This window comes from Rhynchophorus ferrugineus, unplaced genomic scaffold (genome assembly GCF_030347505.1).
Source record: "Rhynchophorus ferrugineus isolate W39M unplaced genomic scaffold, kcgeb_rfMv2 rfM2, whole genome shotgun sequence".
NCBI lineage: Eukaryota > Metazoa > Arthropoda > Insecta > Coleoptera > Curculionidae > Rhynchophorus > Rhynchophorus ferrugineus.
In genome coordinates this window covers 48410951-48433704 of record NW_027472581.1, presented here as the reverse complement: position 1 = coordinate 48433704, position 22754 = coordinate 48410951, and the positions used below count along the sequence as shown (strand labels likewise).

At 30.4% G+C, this 22754-nt stretch overlaps 1 protein-coding gene across 1 annotated transcript in view; it reads left to right on the top strand.

Moving 5' to 3' along the window:
* The window catches only part of mmd (disintegrin and metalloproteinase domain-containing protein mind-meld), a 308125-nt gene that overhangs the window by 188150 nt on the left and 97221 nt on the right, over positions 1 to 22754 (top strand). Inside the window, exon 6 of the mRNA XM_076395404.1 lies at positions 17664 to 17733. Coding sequence (XP_076251519.1) covers positions 17664 to 17733 — 70 coding nt within the window. The remainder of the gene's footprint in view (positions 1 to 17663; positions 17734 to 22754) is intronic.

Sequence of the window (22754 nt, the reverse complement as noted above, 5' to 3'; positions counted from 1 at the left end):
TTTCTACTTTAAAGAGAAACATTTAACAATGTCTACTTTGAAGAATAACAGCGAATACTTGATAATTTCATTTGACTTTAGACTCGCTAATGATTTCTATCCATAAATAATATCAAGCAGTAATTAGTGAGAGTGCGTACATTTTAATATTTAAATGGCTGAATTTTACTAAATGGCCTTAGGCTTTGATGATGTAAATTTATTGGTATCTTCGTAAATTAATTTGACATTAAAAATGTTGGAAATTATAAAATTAAAAATAAGAACATTTCAAAAATATCGTCAAAATTTGTTTTAAAATATAAACAAGTTATAGTCTCACAACATATCTTTTCTCAGTTTATTTTGATTACATATAATTGAATTTCGTTCACTGGCCTATCACTAGTAACAATATAACTAATTATAAACTATAATCTATGGAATCTAAAAAATAATTATTTAGATATTAAACTACAACTAGTCAATCAATTTATTACAATAAAAAAAGAATGACAGTTAGAACTAAAAAAGCAAATAAACGTTACATATTTTAACAGATGTATGGTATTACAAGTTTGATTTCATAGAACCTATAATTTAAAGTGTCTTCTTTGGGATTTATTTCTGATTTAACAGTTTCAATCATAGTACAAGCGGAAGCGCTACTACTACTTCATTATTTAATACGGAACTGGACAATATCAGACGAGCTATATCTACCTGACCGATATTTGAATTAATAATCACAATATTCATTTAAAATTGACACAGATCAATAAGAGCTATAAGAATAACCCTAGGATATCCTCAAATTAACCCTAATATTTTTGTTTAACATAGATCTGACCTAAATTATGTGTACTCCAAAATAATTATATATCGCAGGTTTTTAATAATTAATAAATAATTGATCGAAAATAGAAATATTAAAAATATCTTTACTGAAGTAGTTCCTAAATGAATGGTATAATTTATAAGTCGACCTAATAATTTTATTTGCTGCTTTGTGTTTATTTATAGAATTGTAATGGTATTTATTTTTATATCTCTTAATATTATTCATACAAAAATTATCAGTTAAATAAAAACGTTATTTTTGTAATTGTTTATATAGTGAAATTATCACTTAACCCTCCCTGCTATATACTATCGATACCCAACGGCAGTAGAAACAGTACTTGCAACATTTGCTGACGATTCAGTTAATTTGAAAAATATATATGTGCCAAATGAATACTACAAATCGAAATTTATCCATGTCAATATTGCATTGATTGAGGCAAAACCGATGATATTGAGAAATGCCGAATTCTTCAAGAAAATCAGCAAAATAGCTCTACGTCCATCTTTAATAGAAAATTAAGCTGGAAACATCATATTCGAGACAAAAAACTAAAACAGATCTTGAAGATACTTTCGACTTGACTGGATTAGAGCTGATCTTAGATGATTGATGTATTAATGTATCATAAAACTTATTTGGACTTGCGAAGTACACGCATAGGGTTCGTAGTGATTCTAAAATATTTCAATGTAGAAATGCATTATTTTATTAATATTTTTATTTAAATAATACTATTTGCAAAAAATATATACCATCAGAATCGAATAGATTATTCCACTTCAGTGTCGTTGTAGATGGGACTCTCCTAAAGTAACCCATGGATCTTTGCGCCTAGAAATATCGTAATAAATCTACCTTTCACTACCAAATACAGATAATTATTTTCATTTAATTCTCTCCTTACTCTCCTAGCCATTTTGTCTTTTCCATCTTATATAAATATGCAAAAAGGAGATTCATCAACTAATAAGCCGTCTGTAAGTTATTTAAAAGTTTCAGCTAGATTTTCGTTCTATAAATATTTTCAATTTCTTGCATTTCAGTCCTCCATACCCAGTCCCAATGATGTTGCATTTTCATATCCCATTTTTTAATTTGAATTTCAAAGATTTAAAAATAGTGCGGAAAAAAGCGGAAATGGAAGATAATGAATTGCAAGGCGTATTTTACGAAAGCCCAGTTTGAAATCTCAAAAAGTTTTCAGGCAGATTAATAAATAAGTTGTAATGATGCCATAATACATCCAAAAGGAAGGAAAATTGCTACCACAGAAATCCACTGAAATTATTTTTCAAGCCGTTTCTACTAGCCAGAGAAATAAACGTGACTGGCGATGAATAGATCCTATATCCTAGCTATCCACGTTGATACCATTTGGCTGTAAAAGATTGTCATGAATATGGTGAATCAATATTATGACATAGCTCATAGTAGCTAAAGCCGGATGAAATTTTAACTGTTACATATTATTGCAAGAAAGACTATCTATAGTCAGTAACAGACACAAAGTCATCCTTTTTCATGACGACGTTGGCAACACGTTAAAAAAATTTCAGTTTCAGTTCCATAATTATCAGAATACATGCAAGCACTTGTTGGTTTCGATACTTTAGAAGTAAATGATTAATAAATATATGAAATAATTCATCACTAATTCATTCAATCATTCAAATTAAGCAAAATATATATTATACAGGAATATTACAGTAATTATTATATTTAACTATAAAATTATCACTATATCAAAGACTATTTCAATCAAATTATCTGAATATATGACGATGATAAATTAATGTTGGATGTTACTATTTCGGTTATCTTGTGACTGTAATGTTGACGATGTCTGGCTAACCAAGAATATTTCATTAATTTCTATGAGCAAACCGTACTCCATTTAAGATTTCCGAGGCGTTATTCCTTAATTTTCCCTTTATAACACCTTTGGCCCAAGGGTTGGTTTCTCTGTAACAAGGGTCAAAAGTTTCTCTAGGGGTCCGATATTAAATTTTCACGCAACCAAACCAATTTTGACCACTTAACGCTTATTTATTAACTTGCGATGCGGCAACGCTTTATGATATGAGCCCTAACGGTCCATTAGAACAAATAGTTTTCTTAGCTATATAGGAAACCAACATTTACGGCATAGGATGCTATCAGATCCGCATTATACGGAATTGAATTCATTATTCGTACCTTTCTATCATCATAGGGGGGATATAGGATGATAATTTTAAATATATTTTAGTAACATTAAGTTGCTTATCACTTATGCATCTTTATTGAAATATATAAGCACTAGAAGCTTAATTACTAGCTTTTTTAAATTACTAAATTAACTGGTCATTAACAAACTTAAATTCGATAATTGGTGAAATTCCGCAAAAATATTGTGTAAAGGTTATATGTAATGTATGTGTGTAAAGGAAACTAAATTTTTCATTTAGTTCTATTGTTACATTAAAAGTTTTATTGAATGGTTCAGTCTAGTTATGAACTGTCCAAGATCACATTTCTAATATTCATTACTTCTATAGTTAGATTTGAATAAATCTTTGTTGTCGAATGTCATAAAATAATTTTAAAAACATGGTGATGCTTTTCTGTCGTATCCCAAACGTTTTTGGTTTTAACGATTTAAAAATGGTGATTTTATCAAAGAATTTACTAAAAAAGTTTAATGACAATCAGTTGCAAGACTTATTGTACAAAAACCTTTCTTAAACCCTCAAAAAAAATTTCAGATTCCTTAGCAGTTACCGAATGAAGTACTTACAAAGGTTTACGTACGATAAGAAAGATCTAAAAGAAATGAAAAAGGGAAGGACTGATGCTAATACTGTAATGTTATTTCGAACAGTTTCAATATTTGAATTTCATTGCTTCAGGTCAGGAATAAAGAAGGGTTTTCTGTGACATATTATGAATGGCAATGAAAAGTGATCTACTACTACAAACCCAGGCGCAAAGAATCACTGGTTAGCCTAGAAACGGATATTTCACTCCTGCGTGTATGCTGCTAACATAACTGAAACTGTTACCACAAAAGTGTCTCAACATCAACAACAGCTATTAGTAGCAGGCTCAAAGTTATTCCCTTGTATGACAGAATGAAGGATCTCAGATAAAAAGTCCTACTATGGCCATTATACTCATAAGATATAGCGCCTTCTAACTACCACTTGTTCGAAAGCATACGATTCGAAGGGCTACGAAAAGAAGTGCAAAAATGAATCGATAATTGGATCGCTGCTAAACCAATATCGTTTATTCAATACGGTAGCGCTATGTTGCCATAAAGAAGGGAAGAAGTTTTAGAAACCGATAGAAAATATTTTTATTAATATATATTGAATTTATTTCGCTCAATAAACATCTTTCCAATGTTAGAAATTGTTCAGAATACATGCAAGTACCTAGAATAAACTGATGCCACAAAAAGTAGTTGTTAAGAAAGAGTACAAATAGTAAGAAATAGTTAAACAAAACGTACATAAATATAAAAACACTTACACAGAGCAATATATATTAAAGCAACATATTACATATAAAAACAACATATTAAATAAAAAAGCAATAATATTTCCATACATATGCTGAGAATTTGTTTATAAAAGAGAAACAAATTGGAATTTCTATTTTACAAACATGCATTATTCTAAAGTCCTTGATAAAACCTCATATATTTCTGATGCAAAGTAAAATCTCAACAGTATCTACTGTCTCGTGCGCTTCGCAAGAGCCTGACATATCGCCCGGCTAAAGGGGTCAGCACCCAGGATAATTCTCTTTGTGAGAGCATTCTCGTAGGATATATGCATGCAGAAATAATAGCGAAAGCGTTGTTTTGAATATTAATGATTGCGAATGGAACGATAAATAGAAACATCACATAATTACAAAGTGAAGAAAAGTTGACATTATACAGTCATAATTAATTGTCTTTAATTATCTTAAAGTGCAATATTCTATTATATGAAGCAATGATGATATCTGGAAGTGTCATAATGATTTTAGCTAAGTTTTTTATTTTTAATAGAATAATATTTACTGGATGCTAGCTGTACCCGGCATTCATTGCTATGTTATGTAAAATTGATGAATGTTTGAATATGGCATAGTGAATTAATATTTTGGAGAACAATGATAGGCATGTCAAGTTTTATACCAAACGAAGATGTCTAGAAAATCAAGTGAATTCAGGAATTCCTTCTTGACTCTTTGCAACATTAACAGACTTAAGCTTTTCGGCTCATCTGGTATTATATTCTGATTAATTGAATTAATAATATTGACCTAGTTGTTACTATCTACAAATATTAACTGTATCACAGATAATTTTTGTAGTTGTGCGATATTTGGAAAACTTCTGAAACTGAATGATTTCGTTTGTCGTTGACGTAAGTTTGTAAAATAATTTCGTGTTGGTACATATTGGCAAAATTTGTCGTGTGTGGAGCCATTAATTGTCATTTTAATTCTATAAGCATATTAATTTTCAAAGACTATTTCTGAAGATGTCGGCATAAGATTAATAACTTGAGATATGACCGCAAAAATATTCTTGTAAGTTGTGTAACATTGATTTTTCGATTGTTATGTTCCATTGACTGAGTTATTATAAAAAAAAGTTTGATGTATTATTTTTCTTAGTATTAGCTTTCTCAATTAGATTTTTATGCTCTAAACATTAAATTGAGAGACAGAGAGTGCGATCTCCCATATAAAAACTTATAACCAAATTTTGTCCGTTTTAGTCACATGAAGGTACGCCAAACATTATACATGGTTATTAACTTAAATATTATTAACTAACAAATTAAAATTAAAAAAATATTTGTCCAAAATATATTTAAAAATGCAAGATTTTAATTTACTAAATATATGGATTATATAGTTGAATCTTGATTACAAAACCTCCTTCTTTTTTCATATATGATTCTTATATGTGTATCATTGGGCACTATCCATATTTTATGTAGCTATGCAACATTTTCCATTTTTGCCTTTTGCCAAATCGTATTTAATTTTTCCATCCATCAAAACAAGCAACACTTATTTAATATTGTTCTTATTACATCACATAATAGATTTGTCTATTTCAATTCTTTTGAAAAAATATGTTTATATCCCAATTCTTTTTGAGGATTCCGATATGGGCTAAGCAACTGCCGATTCCAATATTTAACTTGTACCTATATTATCCCTTTCAAATTAAGGAAAATAATCTGTGAATATACACATATTATATATTTCAATTCATTAATATTACCAATGTAGATTTAATAAAAGTTTTATTATAAAAATTACTATTAGAGTCCATAACGATTTGGTCTGAAACGGAGATAATGAACATTCCTGTCCGGAAACTTGATACAGAAAGGTGTGCTCATTTAAGTTCTGATTCTATATTTTTATGTTTTGTGGTTCGAAATGCTCTGTCAAGTCTGAAAATTGACGTCAAATATAACATATGCCAAATAACTTTATCATATCATGAAATAATTTTTATAGTCAATATATAAACAAAATAAAATAATTCATATTTTATATAATACTATGTAGGTTTTATATATTCTGGTAAACATGTATACAACTAACTATAAAATATTCATTTTTTAAATATGTTCCTTAAAACAAAAATTATTATTATTACCCGAATTATATTTTTATAGGTTTGACGTTTCCAATTAGCCACTCGAAGTTTATTTTAGATCAAAATCGTGGTGAGTTCAGCTAATCAAATTATTATGTTGGTTGCTAATCTCTTGTCGAGTTCCATATCAAACAAGACCTATCGTTTATATTGACGTACCGCTCAATGCGTCACACAAACAATTTTGATAATATAAAGGATCACACAACGCGCTAATTAATCTCAGAACAACTGACATTTATAATGGAATACGTGCTATGCTTTCTGGTGTTTATATTGAAATAATAAAAATATATTTTCATATAGAAGGTGACAATAAAATCAAGACAAATGAAAATCAAAATAACTGTATAATAAAATAATTATCCAGGTTAATTTAAAAATATATACTTAAATATTAAATATTTAAAATATTAATCTATAAATATAGAAGGAAATGAATGTCAGAATTCGTAACCAAAAATTTGAATTTAGCTAAAAGTATTAAGTTCATTAACAAAAAGGAAATATCAAGCAAAACTAAAATAGAAATGTGCTATGTTAAGCAAATTAAGGTTAATCAATATAATCGAAAAATTAAAAAGGAATTATAATAAAAATAAAGAAAATTAAGTAGAATTAATAATTTAGTCTTTAATAATAATTATATATATATATATATATATATATATATATATATATATATATATATATATATATATATATATCAATTTAAGATAATGTTTTGTGTTCAAGACTTAGTAATTAAATTCCATTTTCCTGACTCAAATAGTAAACAAAGACCTAAAATCACAATGATTTAAATTACGAGTAACACCCATTTCCCATTTCCGTATTTCCACCCGTTACCTCCCCGTGGAATTATAAATAAAATATGTATGAGGATATTATTAAATTATTGAATTAGAATGTGTAATAATGTTGTTCGTGGTTGTCGGTTAACGTCGTAAAGTAAAATAAAAGGCAGGCCGTAATAAAATTGTTGTCTGTAATATAATGTGTACTCTACGTTTAAATTTTAATGGGTTTTGGGGTTTTTGTTATTCTTTGATGAGCGATTGTTGTTGAAAGCATCTTAATTATTTGCTGGGTAAAAGGTGAGGTTAAGTGTGCGTCGTATAGACAAACAATACCGAAGTGATGGAAGCAATCAATATTCCGACGGTGTCTTTTAGGAGCCAATATAACTTTATAATATATGCCATCGTAACGATGTTAGATATAGTCGGAGCTATAGGAACGTCTTAAAGATGCTCTATAAAGAGTGACTTTCAAAATATAACTACATATAAGTAAAATTATATCTAGTATTTTGAATCGTATAAATTCTTTAAACAATATCAAACCTGCAGGTAAAAAACTAATGTAAGCTAATGTAAGTTATTCTTAACAAATAAAGCAATTTTTCATTTTATGTTTCGAGGAAAGCAGCTTATTAGAAATTATTTTATTAGATATTAAACTTGCCAAACCAAACTGGTTTTAGCCAATCACTGAACAATCACTGATAGGACTGTACATTTTTTGTTCAAACATGTCAATATGCCAATATGGTAGGTGGGAAAGCAATTTTAACTTCAATTTGTATAAGTCTATATAAAATAAAATCAACGCTTAATTACTTTTTGGATATTTTAAGTGCTTTTCAAAATAACTACTGATCACCCTCAATAATGACAGTTGTCGCTATTTCTTTGTAAAGTTTCTTGAACATATCAGTCTGTCATAAGATTAATCCAGCAAATTATTTGATTCAACAATATATCCTCGTTCTTAAATGTAATTTATCTAAATTATTGTCTAGGCAGAACTAAAATAGGACTCTTGGTTTAAATCCATATCTAATTTATTCACGTCAACATTCTACTATATCAATATTGTGGCCTACACATTAAAAAGTAAATAAGCGTTTTTATAATTTTATATTTAAATATGTCATAGTATCAAGAATTCTTATATTTTCAAACTCATTAATGCATTTGAAATTATTTAAGCTTGCCTTGAAAATTTTACCTTATTTTTTATATAATAAGGTTAATTGATGTGTATCATATACTGTTATATTTTCAGTTTTTTTGCTAATTTCAAATACATAATTCCATTGCTACAAGGGATTACAGATAACGTAATAATATTAAAATGTATGAAATGTAATATTGACGACTAATATATACATAGAGCTAAAGCCCTACCAATATAATGAATACGATAATTAGATAGCTTGTTATCATAATTAAAAATCCCCATTTAGTTACAAATATAATTTGGCTGCCTTTAATTATCGGGAAATGTTCCCCAAATTACACAGTACAGATTTATCACTAATATAAAATCATACATTTGTGATCAAAATTAGGACAAATATGTTATTTTGTCGCACAGAAAATTACGTGACATTACACCGCAACACCGAAACATATTATGATACAAAATTCAGAAAAAAATATCAGAGCAACAAAACTTTTTTTGTTTTAATTAAAATGTTAGCGAATATAGTATATATATAATATAATAAATAATATATTTATATATATATATATATAACTATACTACAGTTTATACTATAGTTTATACTATTTATTGCATCTTATATATAGTAATTAGTTTAACAATTCTGTCATCATTAATTGCAACTCATGGAGAATACTCGAAAAATATAATAGAGTTGGTGCCGCAAGATGTTCAAGTTTCAGTATTCGGCCGCAAAAGCTTCTAATCCTGTTAACCTCATATATTATATTTGCTTGGAGATTGATAGTTGTCTTCCATCTAATAGGTCGACGTAGACACAAACGTATGTGAAGAAATCGTCCACTGAACAAACATGTTCAAACCATTGTAGCCTGGGTCTTAGATTTGTTCTTGAACTGTGTTTTGATTGCCAAATACTAATCGAATAGTACAATTTTTAATACTGTTTGGGAATCATCGAAAATAATTTGTCTTTGATGCTTTATCACATTTAGAATACTTGCTATAGAATTAATTTGCATTTTGATTACTCTCTTTACCTTTTCACCTCACATAATCTTAAATAAACAAAACCTTAACCAATTCTCCTTCTTCGATAGTATTGTTTCTTGTGTTAATGATTCCAGACATTTAAACACTTTAATATATCCGTAGCTTTAAATATTGCAGCTGAAGATGCAAGACAGGTGCAAAATTAGACCATGGGGGCTTCCATGAGCTCACCTTATTTTAAGAGTTCAACATTTGAAAGTCCAAGATTTCTAATGCGTGGTCGGTCATGCTATAGCTTGTACTATATAGCCATATTTTTTAATAAGGCAAAAAACTGGAAACGATTTGGATTTACATTTTCTTATACACAGTTTAAAGTCGAGTCGATTATTTACACTGTTAAGTACTGTTTGATCTATGCTCAATATGATCAACATGCTTTCAATTAATCTCTGCCACTCTACTCACTCTTTCCTGTGTTCAAAGAAACCCACACCTACCTACACACTTATTGTCGTACCCAACTCATATTCTGCTGTGGTAATCTGATCTATATAAAAATCCGTCATTGACTTTCTAATTAGTTGTAGAACAAACTGTCGACCCATGCACAAAAAGTCATCAACCTTCTAAATAGGCCCTTTCCCTTACATTTAACCATACGCACAACATACATGATTGCCATGACGACCTGTTCCGATAAGCCTATCACACACATTGAACCGCTTATACCCAACCCAACTTATACATATCCAACAAACAATACCGCACATTCATCTATATCCTCATTTACTATTACATTATTCACTCTTATTATTAGTAAATTACATTATTAGTAACTACATTCACTCGGTAATAACTGTAATTCCTAGAGGTAACGTTAATTAAATCAGTAAATATTGGACTCAAAGATATCAATTTTAATAAAGCCTTTGAAATCATTATTCAAAATCAATAGACATTTGTAAATGTCTAGTTCAGTGTAGCAAAATAAGCGATGTGACAAATTCTATCAAAATTAATCTTCATTAGGATTTTTTAAGTTCGTAGCCTCATTTACCGAAAAAGTATTAAATGCTTGCATATTTCTGATCCCTGCTTCATATTAAAAGTAAATTTATTAAAAAAAAAAGGACCACAATTAGTCAGTCACTCACAAGCCCAACAAGCACTTCTTCAGCATTTCCAAAACCGTATGACAGCAAAGCCGCACCGAGTTGAATAAGTGGTAATCAGAAGGCGTTATATCTGGTTAGTACGCTGGCTATGAACAAAAATCCCATTCGAGCTGAAACAGTTATTCACGAATCCTGTAACGTGTGGGCGAGAATTGTCGTTCAGAAGGATGTGTTTTGCACCTGTTACTCATTAATGCTTGTCTTTTTTTCAACAATGCATCATTCAATTTGTCGTATTAACGTCAGTGGACATCTCCAGTGACAGTTTCATTCAGTTTCACTAGCTCGTAATAGCTTGCTGATTCATCATAGCTTATTCCATCATAGCAATATGCACATCAAGAATTTAAGGCCATAAATATTCCACCTCGGTGTCGATATAAACGCTTGGAAAGAGTTGGTTCAACAAAAAAACAGGAAATTCGGAAAATTAAATGCAAGATTAAAGTTAGATTGTTTGTACAATAAATATTTCCATCTACTGTCCTTGAATGCTTTTGGACTTGCAGGCAATTGTTCGTCTTTGACGTCAAAACCACTATTTGATATTTCGCCATTTGGTGACACCACCACAATCGTTGAAACAAAAACAGACAATTGGAATATGGTAAAGCAGCTTCACTATAAGTATTTCACGGGCTTCGGCATCATATTTTTTCAAATAGATTAACAGAATTAATAAATATAAGAAATAATGCAATATCAGATATAATCATAAGACTTAATGGAAAACTGTTATCTTAGGTAGAAGTATCGAATTAACAATTAGATTAGATTACTTAATACTTGCCTACATTGATATTTCAGACCAGTAGATATCGCTGGTCAAAATACATACATCAATACCCTTTATGATGCTATATTTTAATCTTACAACATTTTACATCTCCAAAACAAAAACATAATTGATAATCAAACATTAGAACTGTGAACGTAATCATTTATAGGATAGTTTATATATTTTAATGTTAAATTAGTAAAACCAAGTTTGCAGCTGTGAAAGTACATACTGGGCCTTCCAAATAGTTCGCAAACAGTTATGTTAAACTCCAAATCCAAAACAATTTAAAGTAAGTATGTTATGTAGCAAGCTTGCGGATATAACTATCCTATTCCCCATGATTTATAATAAAACCTCAGAGTTAATAGCAGTTTTATACAATCTGATGGCCACAAACTTGACGACATCCCATTATCCAGTCTACGCGCGGCATTATATAATTTAATAATCAATGTCGACGACAACTTATTCGTCGAGATTTAGAAATAATCTGCATAAAAGGCAACTTAATTTGCGCTCGAGGGTCAAAGTTTTAATTGCAAATCAGATTTGACGGAAAAATGAGTAGCGCCCTGAGTAGAAAAGGAGCGCGGGGGAGAAAGGAGGCGCTGGGAGAGAAAGGGTTTCGGCTTCAATAGCGAGAATTAAACATGAAAAAAAATTAATTACGGTTTCGATCCAAAATTAAATTGAAACCGCCTGGTGTTATACGAAAAAAATATTTAATTAATAAATGATTTCCTTTCATATTTTCACATTCGTTTCATAACTGAAATTAATATCATCAGCCCAGGTTTATATTACACCATGTAATACTGGAAAATATATTGATTACAAAAAATGTTGAATACGAGACAGAATATTAAATTAACTTTGTATTATCGAATGTCACATGGAGATATCAAGTTATTGTATGCAAGTTTACCCTGTTTGACAATAAACTATTTCATTGGCAATCAAATGTTTTCAGTAAGTTGTATTTTTTTCATTTGATAACTTAGTGATTTTCAAAAGTAATTTTATTTTCCTGAACACATATATGTGTGAAAAATTACACTCTAGTATTAGAGTCATTTATAGAGATTAGTTTCCAAAAATTCTCACATGAATTAAAACGTGAAGACTAGAGAGCTTCTATAACAGAAAAAAATTGTAACGTGTTGTTCTGATGATGAAAATCAAATAAGCATAAAAATAACCAGATTGAAACCACAGTCATGGCTCGACATCATGTTACAAGTCTAATTAACATATGGGTAATGGGTTGGCCACCGAAAAAAATATCGATATTTTAAAAAATATTAAATTAATAACAATTCACCAAATTAAAGTATCAATTTTAAAGGTATATTAAAAATTGCATTTAATTTATTTTGTACAAATGTAGAAAAATATCGTTGGAAGTTCGAAAAATGAAGCGGATTTTTCCAAATAACATTTATATAATACAGTAATCCCTCCTAAGGAAGCCTAAGTCACTAACGTTTTACAAGCAATATCACATGCAAGCATCAAATACATGGAGAAGGTTTTGAAGATCTTCAGTTAGCAGATGATGAAGAAGCCTTAGCCGATAATAACAATGAACTCACAGAAAAGGATCTCGTTGAAATTTTGGAAAGCAATAAAAATAATGAATGAAATGATGAAGATGTTACTTCTCAAGAATTAGCTGGATAATCAACTATTTCTTTACCTTTAGACAAAATATATACGATGTGTCATCTACTCATCAACCGCAGAATTAGGTTTTGGGCCTGAATCCTTCACTGGAACGAAGTATGAAGTATAAGAGCGGTCTAGAGGTTTTACTACAACCGTATAGAGAAGCGCGGAAAGACATTAAGAAAAAAGTTTAACAGCCAACAATCTTTTAATTTTTTTTTAAATAAACTTTGTTTTGTATTTTTTAAGCACATATAACTTTGTGACTTGCGTACTGTAAGTGTTAATTGTTATTTTATGTTTTTATCAGCAACTAAAATATAAATGAAAATACAATTTTATATTTACGTATATAAAGTATATAGTACATAGATTTTCCTTCCTTAATGAATAGACAAACAAAGTCAACTACAAATATATCAAAGTTACATGCTTTTCACATTTTAATCCGTACATGTATGGATCCAAATCAACCGCGGTTTTACCAACCGCTGCTATCTTATCGAAACGTGGTTCCCACGAATAACAAGGATTACCGTATATCGGTTAAAAAATCTACTGTCTAACTAATAAAAATATGTTCAGGTAATGGAAAAAATATCAATTTTTCAAATCGTTTCATTAGTTTAACACTGTAAATAAGCTTATTTTAAATTCTTACCCTTCAAAACAATTCTAATAAATTATTTACATAAAAATATGTTATTATCATATTAATTATTATTTACTACATAATTATTATAGTATCAATCATTGAACCTTTATTTTAGCCAATATCAATGCTTTCTTATAAAATCTGTTTTATTGAAGAAAAGTAACAATTTCTGTTAATGCATTCCAACCATTTACGTTTAGTAATATGAAAAAAATTTTGGCCAGCTTTCATTTTTTTATTTTGTGTAACATCTGTCTTTTGTGATTCAATAGTGTATCTATGTTACATCGCTTATCGCATACCAGCAATAAACAGAAATTTAATTGAAACAGGGAAAACAATTCTCCGAATTGTCGGTTTGTTATTTTGATGTTCAAAATATCATACAAATTGGATGATTTTGACTAATGATATCTATTGATGAAAATGTTAATTATCAACAGCTTAACCTAAATATTATATTCGTTGATTTTGACATTCCTCTATATAAAACTTAAGTTTTCCATTTTGAACTATTGAGTTTTTCGCAGTAAAATCACTTTAATTATAAAACTGTCAAATTTGCATTTTCTGTTCTCGCGCGTTTACAAAGCATATCGTGACTAGCGATTAAAATCCCAAGCATATGTTTTGTGTTCCTCCAGAAGAGCTATTTACATCATCAAAGAAACGGAATACCCCTGACTGTAGTAGTCATACTAGCCAAGTCTTGCTTCTTATACGATCGGATCGCAAAGCGTAGTTAGTTACATACTGCTAAAAACCTAATTCCTACTGTTACAGCAGATGCCTTCTACCGATACCAACTCACAAATTTAATGACGCACTTGCATAAAAGACCAACAATGAATGAGAAACACATGAAAAATTAACGCCGCATGTTCCAAGAGTTTTGTAAGATAAACTTTGATAACAGCTGGCATATAGATACCGCATGGCTTTCTAGTTTTTTTTCGAAACACTGAAGTGTGAAAACGCATATGTGGCTAGATCACATCTAAATTAACATCGTAGATTCAAAACTCAACAAATCACCCAGAAAGATGACAAAAAGTAAGAAAATGATTTTCAGCTGTGTCAATGAAAATGCAAATAAGTTAAGTTTAAACAGGAAAATTGAAATTTAACGCCGGAAACTATTTTAAACTATCAACTTAAATTGGATTTAAGTTTAGGGAGAAAAGTTTCGTTGCGTAAATAATGAAAGGTTGGAGAGAGCCAGACATTTTCCTGCACAAAGGAATTCTAAACACCATTTATTTTTATGCCAAAGGACATATTACAACACATACTTCTTTTACTTTCATAACTAAATTTAAAAGTGCTCTACTATAATAGATTATATAATAAATTTGAGGAGTACCTCATCCTCAATAGTAGAGATATATAATTTTATTTTAATTTCATGATAAATTTAAGTTTGAAAAGCGCATTCGAGAGTAATTTTGAAAAAGGATTACCTCTCGTTTTATTACTATAGGTGAATATGGCAACTTAATTCTAAATCAAAACAAGTATATAAAGAGAGGTATAAATCCCATTCAGCTCTGAAAATACTTTATTTTGAGAAACCCACCAAGAAAATTTTAGTATTAGTTTTTTAGAAAATAATAAAAGCTGAAATCTCTTCACTCAATTACTACATTAATTTATAAAATTATTTTCATCAAGATAACAGGACTTCTCACACAGCTTAAAGAACTAAATAATTAAATTACGAATAGTGAAAAACCTATACAAGTGTCCAACGAAGTATTATAATAACCTGAGATTCTAAGACTCTATTTAGATCTTTTTCAATTAAAAGAAAATATCGACTTTAGTATTTACTGATAACTATTAAAGCTCGATTATTAAATCTGGTCTGGGATATAATAAACCATTTTAAAAGCAACCTTAAAATTAATTTTAACTACTTGAATGCATTCGTAGATTCGAAAGTGTATTCTGATCATATTTTCACTTTAAAAAGCCATTTGATAAGAACAACTGGTTCAATATATATTAATAAAAAGATTTCCCATATTATTCTACAACTTTTTCTCATCCTTCTGGCAATACCGTATCTTTCATGGTGATATCGTGTCGAAGGAATGATATTAGTATCTTAGCGGTCAATCATCTATTCACTGTAGTATTTTTTCTATATCTTCTTCTTCAAAACCGTGTGCCAGCTAAGCCATAATGCAACTATCTGAATAAGCGGTAATTAAAAGACCCTATGTCTGATGAATACGCCGAGTGTAACAAAACATTCGATCGAGCTAAACAACAATGTATTATTCACAAAATTTTGCAATGATTCCGATGAAAAAAATGTACCAAAACTAATATAAATAAAAAACATTGAAATTTAATTAATATCTTTGTCAACATAATTCTTAATAAAGCAAACCAAAAATAAATGTAAATTGCTTGAATCAGCATCATTAATATTGACAGTTCTCCTTCTATATGCAAATACAATTTTTCAGTGAACAATCAATGTTATTTTCTTGGCTGTGTTTAAATTTTCGCTTCTCAATCAACAAGCAATCATTCTTTGATGAATATCTTTAGTTTGTTGATTCATTTTATGTGTATTTAGACTAATGTATCAAAACTAATACCGCTTATAACACGGTGGAGGAGCAACGTCTGCCAAAAAAAAATTGAAAACGTAGTAAAGTGAACAGCAAAATAATATTGAAAGGATTGAAGGTCCGTCATTCAATTCAATTCAATATTATTGGAATTTAGAAACGATCTATTTTCAGTTACGATATTTCAACTAACTACAGTGATTACTAATGCGTTGCTACTGAATCTATGAATTCTATTAGTAAAGTATTCAAAACTTAACTATTCTGGTGACAATTACTGAAAAATGAAGTTGTCATGACAACATTTACAATTTATAAAACTAACGACATCACCAGAGCTTAATCAGTGAAGACAAGTTTGCGAGACTCTAGTTATCTATGAGATAAACATAATTGTATTGTTAAATAGGAGAAAAAGACAGGCCTAAAGCGTTTCTAACCGAATTCTGCAGCTACCCCCATTCGGGTAGAGAGACCAAAACACACAAAAAGGTAAAAAAATAAGTTAAAACCGAACATTTTCAATTTCAATAATTAAGAGAAATTAGCTTTTACTGATTCAACAATAAAATAATTTCTTTCTAATTATGTTAAACATAAGCGAAAGAAGTTGAATTATATTCTGTTATAAAAAACCTTTTTATTTTCAAGAACTGAACAGACGTTCCAGACGTTAAAGGTAACTTGTTAATGATGTTCAACCCAAAGTCAGTGTTTAGATTTTAACATGCCTGGAGTCACCCGTGTACTTCTTTCTTTTATTTGAAAGATCCTCAAGTCAGGAAAAAAAATATGTATTCAACAGAACATATTTTTCTCACCATATAAACATATCCACGTGAAACTAAAAATATATATATTCAATAAAGATGATATCCGTTTTTATGTATTATTTATTTTCTTGAAGATATTTTCGTTTATTTCTGTCTTACAGATAAAAACTTCCATATCGAAAACATTTTAAACTGTATAGAAATATAAACGCTGGTGACAACCACAATCAATTAAAATGTTACACGTGCCTTACGAGTGAAACTTCCGTTTCCGATTTGTTCGGAATATTTTCTTCAAAGATTCAAATCCTCTTTTTCCTTTAAAACTTTATTCGAAACGTCTCATTACAAAACATTAAAACCCCCCGCTATAAAGTTACAAGAGGGACAATTTACTGTTAGACCGTTACCTTCGCTCGTGTAAATTATTAAAATTAATACATTTCAAATATTTTGTTACCGTTACGGTGTGCTTTAAAGGATACTGAAGCATTCTCTTTTAATGCTGTCGTTATATAAAAGCTCTTAAAATGTTTCCCCTTTGCATTTAATAATTAATTTAATGGATGTGTTTTTTTTGCAGACAACTTATCGCACCAAATATAATGCAGAAACATTATCTGGCTAATGGAGCCGAACAGGTTTCAAAACAGGTAAGGCTTGTTTTAATATTAATTACTATAAGTAACATTAGACATAATCATATATAAATACAATACTAGATAAACTCACTCAACAATATTGGTATTATTCACAATATTTTTTTATCTATATTTCATAAGTCTCCTTTTACCAACTGTGAGTTTATCTGGACTGGGCCTAAAGTTTAACGTTGGCTCCTAACCACGGTCTTCAGCATTAAGCCTACCGACTGGCGAATGACCAACTTTAGAAATTATCCCAGAAAACAACCGGTCTTACCCAGCCTGGTTACTGACGTGACTGGGATCATTTTCCTTATCGGATTTTACACTCTTGCCTAGAACATTCACAAATTTTAAACAATGACAAACATAAATTTACGACCATGTCGCAGCAGGATTCGCCTTTACCACTGCGCCACCAAGCCGGCTATTCACAATATTATTTGAAATAATAGTTTTAAATAATTAAATGGTTTATTTCTTTGTTATTTAACCAACAAACCATGTTTTAATTAATATATTTGTAGGAGTAAATTGTTAATTCTTAACCAAATAATTTAACGCAGACATATTGTATATTTGTCCATTAAATATAATTTTAACACGATGCCGAATTAACATCAACTTATTACATCCAGCATTAATATTTTATCTTTATCTGTTACATTTCACCTAATAACACCTCTTATTAAAACAAAATTAAATGGAACATAGGCCAACCTAGTGTCATTTTTACTAAATTTAATTTAAAAAACACCGAATGTGAAGACTTAAGATTAATGTTAGCTAACATGGAAATGTGGCAGTATCTATTAGCCTTCTCTAGCTTCAGTTATATCTCTTAATCAACTGAGCACAACACCGAGAATGTCTGGCATTGTTTGGTATTATTCGACTTCATTCTTCTTGGGCATAATTTGATAATATTGTAATTGGCGTAGGGCCTGGATAGTATAGATATTGGTAATATAACAGGTCAATTGAAAAGTCCCATAAAAAATTTACCATAATAAAACACATTTTTTGGAAAAATTAGTTTTTTTCATTCAACATAATTCCCTTCAAGGGTGATACACCAATTACAGCGACACTCCGACTTTTCGATACCATTTTTGTAGTACGATTTATACCTTGCTTCAAAATACGCCTTAGTTTCGGCGATCATCTATTCATTCGACGAAAATTTCTTTCCAGCGGGCATTCTTTTGAGATCTGAGAACAGAAAATAGTCACTGGGGGCCAGATCTGAAGAATACGGTGCATGATAAAGCAACTCAAGGCCCAATTCATGGATTTTTGTCATCGTTTTCACTGACTTGTGACACGGTGCATTGTCTTAGTGAAGCAGCACTTTCTTTGTCTTCAAATGCAGCCGTTTTTCAGCAATTTCGTCCTTCAAACGATCCAATAACGCAATGTAATAGTCGCTGTTGATAGTTCTTCCTTCTTCAAGGTAGTCAATGAAAATTATTCCATGCGCATCCCAAAATACAGACGCCATAACCTTGCCAACCGACTGTTGCGTTTTCCCACGCTTTGAAGCGAGTTCATCGTGTGCAGTCAAGTCGGATGACTGTCGATTGGACTTCGGAGTGAAATGATGGAGCTATTGTCACATATCGACGTAAAAACTCGGATTTATTATGCTTGATCATCTTCAAACACTGCTCCGAATCATCAAGTTGTCGTTGTTTTTGGTCAAAAGTGTCGCGCGACATCCTGTGTACAGTGGAAGCTTTCTCATACCCAAATATTCGTGAATTATATGATGTACAATTCAGTTGATATTTTTAGAGTGTCTGCTAATTCATTCAATTTCAATTTACTGTCATTCAAAATCATTTTGTGGATTTTTTAAATGTGTTCGTCGGTAATAACCTCTTTTGGGCGTCTACGGCGTTCACCGTCTTCGATGCTCATTTCACCACGTCTAAACTTAGCATACCAATCCTTGATAGTTAATTTTCCTGGGGCAGTGCCCGGAAACTCGACATCAAGCCAATTTTTTGCTTCAACTGTATTTTTTCCCTTCAAAAACAATATATTATGAACACGCGAAATTCCTTTATATCCATTTTTTTCACAATAACAAAAGTTGCTTTACTCAAAATGCTATAATACACAAACTAATGATCCGACAGCTGTCAAATTTATACACACATCTTCTGAATGTTAGGGCTAACTAAAAATATATGAATTTAATTCTTGTAACGCCATCTATGTGTCAGGCCGGGGACTATTCAACTACCCTGTTAGCATGGATTGCATTCAATGGCATTCAATTCGGAGCTTAAACCAGAATAGAAACATAAAATATCCTGAAAGGTATTGTTGAAGGAGTGGGAAAATATGTCTATAAAATGTATACGAGCATTGTGATATACAATATACCATTCTCAATAAAATATGGTGAAAACCCGTCAACTATGTTACTTGTGTTCTGCAATCTCAATAATTAACCTCAATATTCACAGCGTTAATTCTGTTTTGGGTTTCAACACACTTATGGCACTTTTGTAAAAGAGTTGGTATGGATATATAAAATAACACGGGTAAAATTCTTATTCGACTACACATGGAAACGATTAGCTGAAGCTGTTAAACAATACCTCTTACAAACAAGTTTGTTTAATTCGGTGGTATTTACAAAGCTATTATATACCCTGGCTGTCTATGTACGTATATGGATTCAAATTCAACTAATATCAAAATCTTGATTTTTTAGTGAATAATTATCTATACTATATTTTTCATTACATATCACAAGTCATGAAAATGTGTTTGTTTCAAGTTATTATTTTGTAATATTCTGAAATCTTGCCTCTACCCCTAGCTGGTCACTAAGTTAAAAGGCAAACAAGGTTACATCGTATGTGTGATCCAACTTTTTTTTCAACTGCAAAAGAAATCGAACTATTCTAAAAATTCTAAATTATATTCTACACATACAATGAACATTTTCCGGGCTGTATAAACTCCTTATATTATTTTCATAATTGTGTTAATATGTTAAATGTTACCTAATTTTTAGTTTAGAGTATTAGCAACCGACTTGAAGATGTCTCAATATTGGATATTGGTACAAAACAAAAATTTTCTTGCCCACAAAAATGTTAAACTACACGGTTAAAATAATTATTAAAAATTTAATTCACAACAAGTTTTACTAAATATTAATGTATGATTGTGGAATATAATCCAGTAATAATACTCAAAATCAATTGCAATTAATGAGCCAAGCATGACCCAGCCTGGCAAAGTGGCCCAACGCATTGTAAAATCTACGAATACCTTAATTGAAACTCATAAACATATCCCCGACAAATTTTCACTTACCAAGTGTATCGCTAATTATTTTCGAAGTATATCGCTAATAACACATTATTTATAATTCATATGTAAAATTATTTTTTTCAAAGTAATAGCCATTTAGTGTCATACATTTTACTCATATTTCAAGCAATTTATGGATACTGTTAAAAAAAATTTCTCCTTTGAGCTGAACCATTTATCGAGCCACTTTTTGACTCCTTCGAAAGCAGAGGAGCGTTGTTCTGCAAGGGCATAAACCATCGATGCAAAAAGGCGGTAGTCGGTTGGAACCTAATCTGGAGGTACTACGGGTATGAAAAACTATTATGCGCTGTTATACCGCAAAATAGCCTTATTGGGATTTTCGAAATAAATCTATTTTTCATCACCTGTTACTACTCGAGGCAGAAATGAATTTCTTTCATATCCTCGAACTAACATTTCGCTGGCGATTTTTCATTCTCTAATTGCCTGTCGTTCAATTAATGGGACGCCTCCTTTCAAATTTTTGTTAATTCCCATTGGTTGTTGGCTTGTGGTCGATTGACGACACATTCAACACACGACATCTTCATACAATAGCTCCTGCAATTCCAGATCTTAAAACATGTTACAGCCTACCTGGGCGTTCATCTTGAACGTTGAAATTACTACATTTTAACTGTCCAAACTACGTTTGCATGCTCACCGTATCTCCGACACAAAACGATGACCTCCATCGGCTTTTCTCTTTTCAATGATCGTTTTCAGACACAAAACTCAAACTCTAGTCAAACCCAAAATCAAAAGCTAAAAATATTAAATTCGTTTTAAACTCTAGCGGCTTTTTTTATCCCATTTTACTTGTTAAAAGGAGACAGAATGCTTTCTGATACCTCGGAGCATATAACCTAATCAGTCTAATTGTATTTGTGTTTGTATTGGTCGAACCTGTTGTCGAATGTTTATAAAAATTTTCAAAGCATTCGTGATAATAATTCTAGTTTATAGACCAGCAACCGTTGTAGGTAAAAGTAAAGGTTGACGCGGTGACATTGCGACGTACTGACATCATCAATTTTGATGACGCGGATTGGCTGCTTTATTTGATAGACTACATAACACTATTATTTTAGCTGAATGTAACATATACAATTCTGAGATTAATGTCTGAACAATAAAGTGAAACATGTAAATTCATTAGAATCATAACATTACATATTTACGGCTAGTCAAAAATTTCAGAAAAACTGGAATGTAATTACCAATACGTTTGGTATTTTTACAGGTGCCACATGATTAGATAACCACAAATTAATCGTATTATTGATTTCCGGATTTTAAATCACACCCGAAAGATGAAAACATTGTGCCTAGCAATAGACAATATTTTGAGTAAAATTTAAGTTTTAAATAAAAACTAGAAGAGCAGGAGGATATTAATAACAAAAGAATTAAAATATAAAGCAATTGGTTCAACGACATGTTTTATATTTCAATTAAGTATAAAAAATTCAACAAGATCGAAAGCTCTCTTAGTCCAACACGGACACGTAAAATGCAGCTCGCTCGTACTGTAAATAACCGGAAGTGGCCATAAACTACAGTCGACATCCTCTTCTTTTCCCTAAACACTTTCCGATAATAAATACTTGAGTCGCCTCGAACAAGCCGCCGATGGGACCTAAGGATCAGCTTGTTTATCAAACCATGTTACCCTTTTCTATCCCACAAAAAAT